Genomic DNA, 11,668 nt, shown 5'->3' with positions numbered 1-11,668 from the left:
ATTCTTATACCACACAGTGTAGTATTGTGTTTGGGTTGCTAAGCAACGTAACAGGTAAAAATGAGACTATTCTATGTACAAAACAATGGCTTAAGTGTAACGGTTTTATTGGATGAATTGATATTGAATTCAGTTATTAAGTGGTCACAGGTGTGCATATATCTCGAATGTGACAATGGCTTCAAATGCAACTCAGCCGATTTGATTTTAGAGTTGAAACCATCCATTTATACTTTGTCTTTTTGTGGTGTTAAATATCACAGGTGTTTGTTCTTTTTCTATTTAAGCAAATCATACAAAATCTGCGGTGTTCACCATCTTTCAAATACAGGGATTAAATAAATTCCCAGATGCATATTCAACATAATATACACTCGCAGAACACTTTATTAGGAACACTACACTAATACTAGGTAAGGTCTCCCTTTGCTCTCAAAACAGACTTAATTTTTTAATCAATGTTGACATGATTGCATCAGGAGCACTTTTATGTTTGCGAATCTCCCATTCTACCACATCCCAAAGGTGTTGTTCTGGATTCAGATCCCATGCCCAAAGCCCCTACAATGGGCCTACGTGAGCATCAGAACTGCACCATGGGGCAATGGAAGAAGGTGGCCTGATCTAATGAATCGAGTTTTCTTTTACATCATGTGGACGGCCAGGTGCGTGCACGTCACTTACCTGGGGAAGAGATGGCACCAGGATGCACTATGGGAAGAAGCCAAGCCAGCAGAGGCAGTGTGATGCTCTGGGCAAAGTTCTGCTGAGAAAGCTTGGGTCCTGGCATTCATGTGGATGTTATTTTGACTCGTACCATGTACCTAAAAGTTGTAGCTCAAGCACACCCCTTCATGGCAACAGTATTCAACAATGGCAGTGGCCTCTTTCAGCAGGATAATGCGCTCTGCTACACTGCAAAAATTGTTCAGGAATGGTTTGAGGAACATGACAAAGGTTCAAGGTGTTCACTTGGCCTCCTAATTCCCCAGATCTCAATCCGATCGTGCATGTGTGGGATGTGTTGGACAAACAAGTCCGATCCATGGAGGCCCCACCTCGCAATTTACAGGACTTAAAGGATCTGTAACATCTAACATCTTAAGATGCTAATATCTTGGTGCTAGATACCACAGCACACCTTCAGAGGTCTTGTGGAGTCAGTGCCTCGACGGTACAGAGCTGTTTTGGCGGCACAAGATGGACTTACACAATATTAGGCAGGTGGTTTTAATGTTATGGTTGATTGGTGTATAAGTAAAATTAATAGTTGCTTTGTTGCTTGCTAGTGTGAACATAGCGTAAATGTCATCTGTGTCAGTGAAAATGAAACAATATTTGAATAATGCAGTGATTACACTGTGCAGCACTGCCGATAAAGACTTTCAGACCCACAACCCTGACATTTTAGAAACTTTTTCTGTATACCTAAATAATTTAAATGCAAGAAGACCAGAAGGAGTTCATGACAATATCAATTAAGTGAGTAAATTAGACAAATGGAAGGTCTCAGGGATTTCTGTCAGTAGCCTATCACTATATCCTAGTAGGCTAGTAGGCTGATCTCTAGATCTCTGTGGTCTCTTAGAACGGTGTAGCTTTGCCGGTTCACAACTCCAGGGTCCCCAGTTTGATCCTGAGCTCGGGTTACTGTCTGTGTGGTATTTCATCTATTCTCCCCATGACATCCGTGTTTCCTCTGGCTTTTCCAGTTTCCTCCCACCTCCCAAAATACATGTGGGTTGGTTGACTAACTAAGATAAATTGTTAGATATGAACACGTGTGTGTGTGTGTGTGTGTGTAGTGCAGTACAATAGACTGGCATCCCATCCAGGGTGTATTCCTGCCTCACGCCCAGTGTTCCCGGGGTTGGCTCTGATTTCACTGTGACCCTGATCAGGATAAAGCAGCTACCGTTTTAGAATCGTTCATTTGCTATATGTTTTCAAGACAGTTTGCCACCATTTTCAATAACCAAGCTTCTCTGCTTCAGAAATATGTTATATTTTTTTTTATAATTGTTACTATGGACTCAGATTAAAAGATTTTCTATGTACCACCATTTTCCTGATCAACAGTACATATAAAACTTAGAAGCCACGTGTAGCTTGACTGGGTAACAAACACATTAGCACTGTGGATGAGTCATTACAGAAATAGGAAATTGTTTAACAATATGCACAACTGCTTTCTTTTTAACGAATTGTTTTATGCTGAATTTAAAAAAAAAAAAAAAAAAAAAAAAAAAGGGTGAAATTTCCCTTTAAAGCCCACCTCCAGTACAGTAATGCCTGGTGTTTATGCCCCCTGAGTGTCCTCATGATACCCCCCGCCCCCCCCCCTCTCTGTCTCTCTCTCACTGTCTCTCTCTCTCTCACACACACACACACACACACACACACACACACAGACCTACCAGCAGTCAGAAAGTCTTAGGGAAAGTAGTTTAGTGGTGAAGACAGAGGTTCTCTGCTTTTAGCTTGGTGTCTAGTACAGTTCCAGCAGGTAAGTTCATTTCTCTTCTGTTTAAATATTAAATCAGTTTGGTTCAGTTTTATTTATTTGTTTATTTATTAGAAATAATGACCTTGTGGAAATCAGCTGTAATTCAGGTGAACATGTTACTCTTGAGCCCCCCCCCCCCCCCCCCCCCCCCCCCCATCGCATTGTTTTTAAAAAGAAGACTTACTGTGTATAATCTAATCACAGGTTTATTTTCAACTCTGGATGTCAGACAGAATCCAAGTGTCCGTCTATCGGTAATGAATTACAGACAGCGCACATTCCGCTCTGTGTGTGTGTGTGTGTGTGTGAGAGAGAGAGAGAGAGAGAGAGAGAGAGAGAGAGAGAGAGAGAGAGCTGAGCAGGGTTTTGACTTTATTGCAGTGCTTGATATAATAAATCACACTTTCTGTAAATATTAAGGGTATATAGTAGAGTAATGTCTCACATTGACATGAATGCTTCTCATGGCAATAGCAAATGATTTGCTCCCAAGCATCATTATGTTGAGCCTGCATGACAAATATATGGACAGTGACAGGGTTTTGGCATAAGTTGTATACGTTCTCACCAATGTATCATTTCTAGAATTTAATTCATCTAAACTGTGAATTAGACCTAATTTCGTCCCTGAAGTTCAGGAGATGATCAGTGTGACTTTGTATCCTTTTGTTTCTGCTAAAGTAGAGTACACCAGTCATACTCAAACTGTTAAAGAAAATAATTATAGTTTATGTTTAAACAATCCGCTTTAGCACATTGTGCTGTAGTCTTTTCACTCACAATGAGTGTCCGTGATGGATTAAACCAGGTTAAGCATGGGTGTCAAATTGTGATGTGAGTCACTGAGGTCTAGTCTCTATGGGGACTGTTATAGGACTTACCTCATTTCTCACTGCAGGATAATGTTACTCAGACTGTGACAGATAAGTCTCTGAGTGCCAGATAGGGGCCACAGGGTAGTAAACATCTGACTCTTTCTCACACGCACACACACACATTATGCTGTCAGGAAGCCAATTAGAGCGGAATGACGGAGCATGAGCATTTCATGTCTGTTCTGGTAAACTGTATTTGACTGTATTTTGGATGGATCATAGATGGATCATTGTTTATTCATCACTTGTGTATATACACTATATGTATATGATACACTATATAAGTATGTGGGTCTTCCCAAAACTGTTGCTACAAAGATTTCCCTTCACCGGAAGTAAGAGGCCCAAGCATGTTCCAGCATGACAATGCTCCTGTGCACAAAGCAAGCTCCATGAAGACACGGTTTGAGAAGGTTGGAATGGAAGAACTCGAGTGTCCTGCACAGAACCCAGACATCAACCCCACTGAACACCTTTGGGATGAACTGTAATGCAGACTGCACCCCAGGTCTCCTCGTCCAACATCAATGCCCAATCTCAGTAATGCTCTTGTGTTTGAATGGGCACAAATCCCCACAGCCACGCTCCTAGCGGAAAGCCTTCCAAGAAGATTGGAGGCTGTTATAGCAGCAAAGAGGGGCTAAATCTGGAATGGGATGATAAAAAGGCACATATAGATGTGATGGTCAGGTGTTCACATACTTTTAGCCATATAGTGTATGTTGAACGTCACAGCAGAAAAAAAACTAAACTAAATGGGATGTTTTTAAAATGGGAGTCACTGTTTTTAAGACAATGTGATAGACACGTGATATCCGTGATGTTTGTGACCTCTAGTAGCTGAAGTGATATTCACACCATGTTCTCTCATTAAATGGTCTTGCACCGTCTGCATGCCTTTCATGGACGTTTTCTGTATACAAAGATCTTCTTTCATGGTAAATATTTCTTACAGGTTTCACTTCTTAAGGAAGTACACTTTTAGAAAAATGTTTCCTTAACGAGTTTTAGGTTGTTTAACGGTTCTAGCTTTCCCCAGTTCTACTTGAAACCATTCTGTATTGGAACAGTTCATCTAGTGTAGGATTCTATTTTTAAGGGTTCTCAAGAGGGACAAACCAAAGTACCCTTAAGGGTGCTGGATAGAATCTTTTTCTTGATGTAGGTAGGATAGGCATTTAAAAAAGGAATGTCTCAGCACTGGTTAAGTGTTTGCAGAGCTCATGGATGCTCAACATATGTGTTTTGTGTTTTGATTGTGTTCTCCCAGGATGGCGGCTTACGAGGAAAAGAAAAACTCTTGTGGAACAGTATGCCTTAAATACCTGCTGTTCATCTTCAATCTGCTTTTCTGGGTCAGTCTTTTGTTTTTAATTGACTCAAATTATAGCCAATTTGTTGTTGTTGTTGTTGTTGTTTTGTGTGTGTTTTTTTTTAATGCCTTATTTCTGAACATGTGAGAGAGCTTTATGGTTTGGTTTAATTCCCTAGTACATCCCTGGTGTCCTATTCAGGGTGTATTCCCATCTTATGTTCGGTGTTACTGGGATTTGCTCTGGATCCACTGTGACCCTGAGCAGGATAAAGCAGTTTCTGAAGATGAATGAATAAATGTTAACTGCAATATGTTATAATATGTCTATCTGCTTTAAACCTCTTTTTCTCTCCCAGTTGTCTGGGGGTACTGTGATGACAGTGGGACTCTGGACTCTAGTGGATAAGAGTGACTACATTAGTCTGCTGTCCTCCAGTACATATTCATTTGCTGCTTACATCCTGATCGCGGCGGGAGCCGTTGTCATGCTCACTGGAATCCTTGGCTGCTGTGCAACCATTAAGGAGAACAAAAGACTTCTGATAGTGGTGAGTAAAAACATAATGTAGTCATTTATGGACATGTTGCATAAATTACCATTAGCATTAGGCTGGACGATATAAAGTGAATGGGCTCAAATAGCTTTTTTAGCCCCATTTATTACAAGTTATATAGTGCATGTTCACTGCTAAAACCTCTCCAGTGTGGGCCTGGGAATGCTGTGAAATAAACTTAAATCCTCATCAAGCACTAGGAACATCATGACTACTATGTGTCATGTGATATGCCATGTGAGAAGGCAGTTCAAATGCAGGCCTTTGGCAAAACACAAAGAAAACAGCACAAAAACTGCCCTAGATCCCTCCACCCAAAAATGTTTTTGGAAAATTTTTAGATAAGTTGCCATAACACTTCTCGATAATATCCAAAGAATCTCTAGGGAGGATTGGCCTTTTCATTTCAGATTAATATGTTGGGGAAAAATTAAGGAATGGATGTGTGCTTTTCTGACTGAAACCTGCAGGCTCTAGTGGTACAGTAAAGGCTACCGAATGCCATTTTTGCACAGACATCATCTGTCAGTGGTTTCTAATTGCATGACTATGAATGTGTTTTGTGGGGAAACTGTCAACTGTGGTGATTTAAATAAATTGGTGTGTATCTTTAAGACCTGTGTGGGGGACTGAGTCACAGCTGAGGAATGATGGGCATGGGTGAGGGAGGGGAGGATGCCAGGAATGAAGGGGAGAAGACTGAATGAGCAAAATTCTCCATACAGGAAGGGAGTTGTAGGGAGGTGTGTGTGTGTGTGCCTGTCCGCATGCATGTGTGCGTGCGTGCGTTATATGAACATACTGTTATATCCAGCCTTAGTCCATGTTATGTTTGCGCTCTCTCTCTCTCTCTCTCTCTCGCTCTCTCTCTCTCTCTCCCTCCCCCTAACACCTTTCCTGTATGGAGACTTTGGCAACTTACTCCTATTTCTCTATCTCTCTCTCTCTGTCTCTCCCTCTCTCTCTCTGTCTCTCTCTCTCTCTCTCACACACACACTGTTCTGACCAAGGTCATTCATTTTTACTATATTATAACATTTGTTTCCATCGAAATCAAATGTTCTCTGAGCTGAATTTCACATATACTGTTTTTATTTATCATGTGTGTTTTCCACTGTGTTACCCATTACCTAATTTCTTAATCCTTCAGCAGTTTTAATTCTGTTTATAATTGCTTACACATTGCTTTCCCCCCATTTAGTTTATATTATACTTTCTGGATTTTTGAGAATTTTATATTTTTTCTCATATTTCTTTTGCAGTTCTTTGTACTGCTGCTGTTGATATTCCTGCTGGAGATCACTGCTGGAGTTTTGGCCTATTGGTATCATCATGAGGCAAGCGTTTCATCCTTGTATTGTGTTTGATCCCGTTAGATTTGAATCAGCATCTCTAGTTAGGAGGAGCTCTCTCTACATGTGCTTACTTTTTCACACAGCTGTGCTTCATATTGTTTTCTGCAAACTTTATCTTCCCTCTAAACTTCTAAAAATATACAACCCCAATTCCAAACACACTGTGTAAAATGCAAATAAATGTAAATAAAAACAGAATGCAATGATTTGCAAATCTCATAAACCCATATGTTACTTTTCCAGCCTTTTGTTGCCCCTGTCCCAACTTTTTTTCAGATGTGTTGCGGCCATGAAATTCAAAATTACCTTATTTTTTTTCATTTCTTCAGTTTAAACATTAGATATGTTTTCTAGGTTCTATTGTGAACAGTATATGGGTTTATAAGATTTTCAAATCATTGCATTCTGTTTTTATTTTACAAAAATAAAAACATTTTACAAAGTGTCCCTACTTTTTTGGAATTGGGGTTATGTTATATAATGCATAATGCATGCTTCAGGTTGCTGTTGTTTTTATGCATAAATCGATGATTGAATAATGTATTAGAATGGTATAATTACATTTTACATTACATTTAGCAGACACCCTTATCCAGCACGACTTACATTTATCTCATTTATACAACTGAGCAGTTGAGAGTTAAAGGCCTTGCTCAATGGCCCAGCGGAGGAAGCTTGGCAGTGCTGGGATTTGAACTTATGACTGATTGGTAGTCCAATATTTTAACCACTGAGCTAAGACTGCCCCTCTGATGTTGTTGGGTATAAACACTAAAGAAGGCACAGAGTGGATCACAGGTGGTTTCTTCTTCTCCATCAAGTCAAAATTTTTTATTTTATTTTTATAAATTTAGCATGAACTCATATATAGTGTAAGAATATTATTTCTGTTTCCAGTTAAATATTAGTGAAGCAGTACTTTAGTTTATCAGGGTCTGGGTTTTGTCTAAACATCTTTTTAACCCTCAAAACACATTCATTATCACATTATTATAGCACGTTTGCCTCGTACCTTCCAAGTTGTGGGTTCGAATCCTGCCTCAACAATGTGTGTGTGTGTGTGTGTGTGTGTGTGTGTGTGTAGTTTGCATGCTGCACCTTTCATCCAGGAGTTTCCTTCCCCAATCCAAAGACATGCATTGTAAGCTGATTGGCATTTCCAAATTGTCCGTAGTGCATGAATGTGTGTGAGATTGTGCCTTGCCGTCCAGCGTGTCCCCCGTCCTGTGCCCCAGGCTCCCCTATGACCCTGTGTAATATAAGTGGTAGGAAAAATGGATGAATGGATGGTTAAAATGATTTAGGTTTTTGACATAAAGCACAAATGTGGGTTCAGAAACAAGACTAGTTCAAAACCACTGATGCGTTTGCAATGCTACTTCAAGCTCCATTTTAATAAGTTCGATGGTCTTAGAACCATTCTGATTTTGGTACACTTGACCCATCTCATTATCATGCAAAAGGTTTGACGTTTCAGTGGCAATAAGTATTAATATTTATCAATACTCAATCATAGTGTATAATATTATCAAGACACTTTTGCAATGTCAGCTTTAACATGCCATGTAATTAACACAAATTCTAACAGCACTCCCTTTTTTATGGAAACAGTTATGTATGCATGCTATGCACCTGGACTTCTTAAATGTATCTGTGTGTCTGCATGCCTTCTTTTGAGTGTTTTTCCCCCCTCATGTCCCTAAACCCTCTCTTCCTCCTCTCTGTATTCTCCCTGCAGTGTTTTCCTTTCTGCCATAAGGTAAACCACTACCACTCTTTCTCCCTCTGTATCACTCTATACTCATCCAGCAACACCTTACTTCTCACATCTGCTCCACACTGAATATAAAATCGATGGTATATAAAACGTCAGCGTTGCCGATTTCTTGTATTGTGGCTTTGCTTATTTCTGTACAGCTGAATGATGAGCTGAGAGCAGACCTGAAAGAGACCATGGTGCAGAAGTACCAGCAGCCTGATCAGGAGCACATCACCAGAGCTGTGGACAAACTCCAACAGGATGTAAGAGGCTTTGCAGTCCACATAAAGACATATAAGAATGTAGTTTCATAATGAACATAATGGATACATTTTTTATGGTTAGTCTTTAAGTATGATGTAGTTGTGGATAAAGGAAATACTTTGAGGTGTAGTCTTTAAAACTTGTTTGTAAATCAGATTCTCAGACCTTTAGGTGAGGAGCAGAGAACCAAATGATATATTGCTCCAGATGTTATAATCACATTAAAATTGTTTTTCACCTAATGTTGTCAAGATAAGCACCCTGAATTCTCCCTGTTTTCCCACACACACACTCTCTCTCTCTCTCTCTGTGCTGTGGAACAGCTGAAGTGCTGTGGCAGTAACAGCTCGGCAGATTGGCAGGACGGAGCCTGGATACACACGGTTGCGGACAGACGGCTTGTACCTGACAGCTGCTGCAAGACCCCTACTGTTCGCTGTGGAGTGAGAGACCACCCATCCAATATCTACAAAGTAGAGGTGTGTCTAATACTCAGCTGTTTCTTCAACAACAGGGTCAGGTGTAAGGAATAAAACACTTCAGTTATACAGCATGCCGCTATAGGAAAGTAATCAGCGATGGAGCGGTTTTTCCTATAACAGCACATAGCAGTGTAAAGTGTTTTATTCTGCTTATACTACAGCAATTTGCCAATTATTACACATATTTATTTATTAAAGATCTAGGAACACTATTAATTTTTATAGTTATATTTAATGTCATGGAACATCTGCAAAACAAGTCCTGTTAACACTTACTTTACAATAGCTATAAATAGTTCCCTCACCAGCCTGTTCCTCTGGGCTGTTATAGAAAATTACTCAACACCTTCCGACCACTCAGAATCAAGAATTCAACAGTGCTGTGGTATAAACATGGATAGCAGAACAGTCCAGGGCAAATATGGTTGGATGTTAGGCAGAAAGATTCAGTTATGTCAATGGCAACTGTTCTGTGAGCAGGGGCATTTTAAAGTTCTTACCTCAATAGTAGTATGTGTCAAAAATGTCCCAAATGTTGTTTAACAAATCACTTTCTGACTGCATCAGTGTCAGACTGAATTGGGTTTAGTGGATAAAATGTCAAACTGTTCCCACATGGGGAGGGTAATGTAAAACATGTATAGGTAAACTCAACAAGAATGTAAATGTAGTGTTTCTGTGTTTTCGCTCTACAATACAATACAGTACATACCTGTTGGTGTTTTCTTAAACTTCAAAATGTATCATCAGTTGTATGAAGGACCACAGTAATTCTCTGGAGTTCTTTGGTCATCTCAGTACTTCATCAAGAAAATTTGCAAACAATTTCATTGGTTTGTACATCTCTGAGCATGTTTTTTTTCTACCCCAGGGTGGTTGTATTTCTAAATTAGAGGAGTTCATTCTTCAGCACTTGCTGATATTAGGCGCCGTGGGTGTTGGAATCGCATTCCTACAGGTAAGAAAAAAAAACCCAGCACCTTTTCCAGATCAATATGTGCTTTTGCCAGTTCTCATATACAGTATTTGAATTTTTTGTGTATTATCTGTTTTTGTTATCTTTTGTAGATTTTAGGAATGCTCTTTACCTGCTGTCTGTATCGAAGTTTAAAAGAAGAGCCTTACTAAGACCGTGCATCCTGTACTCAAACACCAAAAAAAAACCCCACACGCACATGGTTCTCACACATTTTACATTTGCCTTTATCTTCTTCTAGTGCTGCTATGCAATGTAAATATTTTGTGTAAATGTGGTGAAGGACAGCAGACCATAGCAATATATTTTGGCTGAAGGCTGTCATTTTAAAAAGGAAAAGCATATGAATGATTGAAACTGCTATGCGTGTGGCCTATGATGAACCAATTTGATTTATAATACTGGTTCATCATAGGCCTGACTCAGCCTTGAAGTGCATGATGGTCATTGGATGAGATGTTATCCCTGCATCTGCTTCTTTACTTCACATACTGCATTAACTGTATTCGTTCCCATATCTCTGTCTGCTCTAAAGATTGTCTTGCTAAAAAAAATCCAGCTTGGTCTGACCAGCTACCAGCTTTCAAAAATGCAGGCCAAGCTGATCAAGCTGGTAGACCATCTTTGCATTTTTGCCAGGTGGCAAGTTATTTTTCCAGCTTCCTTATTACTTGACTAAATTAGTAAATACATAGATGTGAGATTTTCTAATTCCTGTACTGTGTTATTTTCATAAAAAAACAAAAACAACTTGTCTATTATGTTGCGTTAGTAGTGGTAGTTCAGAGACTATATTCATCTACCAGCATTTACCAAGCCTGACCAGCTTGGGCTGTGTTTTGGTACCTCCATGCTGGGAAAAAAAAACCAGAGAAACAATAGAAACCATTGCAGAAATTCTAATGGGTTCCACTACAAATACCATTAAAAACCATCAGCTGTTAAACATTAAAACCATGACCAAATGGTTTCCCTTACTTAGTAGGAAGTATTAAGGATGTAGGTCCTTAATGGTATCCACTAGACATAACATGCCACTAATAGAAGGCAACAAATTACCAGTAGAGACCCACAGGGACCATTACAGTTTCCATTAAAACCAATACAATTCTCTTTATAACCATTAAAACAATTACAAATTCTATGAGGGTTTCTATTTTTTTTTTTCAGCAGGGCTGGGACATGGTCAGACCAAGATGAATTTTTCAGTGGGGTAGCTTTATATGAAACAAAAGTTCATGACTAATTCACCTTAATTTAAGTGATTAGGACATTAGAAAAGAACATTAGAAAGGACATTGCTTTGCACTGCTACTTAAATATATTTAAAATGTATTTTTGAATTGACCTGTAAATTCTATAACCGAGTAAACAGTAAAAAATAAATCTATATTTCACAACATGTATGCTTGGATTGTGTCCTGTCAGTTATAAATCAATTTGGATGAAAGCTTTTGTTATGTGAATAAATGTAATGTAAAATATAAGTCTACATTATGAACATCATGTTTGGAGTGGATTGAAACAGTCCTCCAATTTATGCAACATTCGTCTGCAAAATCACCTGACTAACAGCTGCATC

At 39.2% G+C, this 11,668-nt stretch overlaps 1 protein-coding gene across 1 annotated transcript; it reads left to right on the top strand.

Annotated features, from left to right (window-relative positions):
• The first annotated feature begins 2,370 nt into the window (after positions 1–2,370).
• cd151 (CD151 molecule) lies at positions 2,371–11,648 on the top strand. The gene is made up of 8 exons (XM_053641729.1): positions 2,371–2,506; positions 4,652–4,736; positions 5,053–5,244; positions 6,513–6,587; positions 8,523–8,627; positions 8,952–9,107; positions 9,982–10,068; positions 10,179–11,648. Exons 2-8 carry the CDS (start codon positions 4,653–4,655, stop codon positions 10,236–10,238), a joined length of 759 nt encoding a protein of 252 aa, XP_053497704.1. The 5' UTR covers positions 2,371–2,506; position 4,652; the 3' UTR covers positions 10,239–11,648.
• Positions 11,649–11,668: the final 20 nt, after the last annotated feature.

The sequence above is a fragment of the Ictalurus furcatus genome, chromosome 14 (assembly GCF_023375685.1).
Source record: "Ictalurus furcatus strain D&B chromosome 14, Billie_1.0, whole genome shotgun sequence".
Classification (NCBI taxonomy): Eukaryota; Metazoa; Chordata; class Actinopteri; order Siluriformes; family Ictaluridae; genus Ictalurus; species Ictalurus furcatus.
This window is presented reverse-complemented; position numbering and strand designations above follow the sequence as displayed.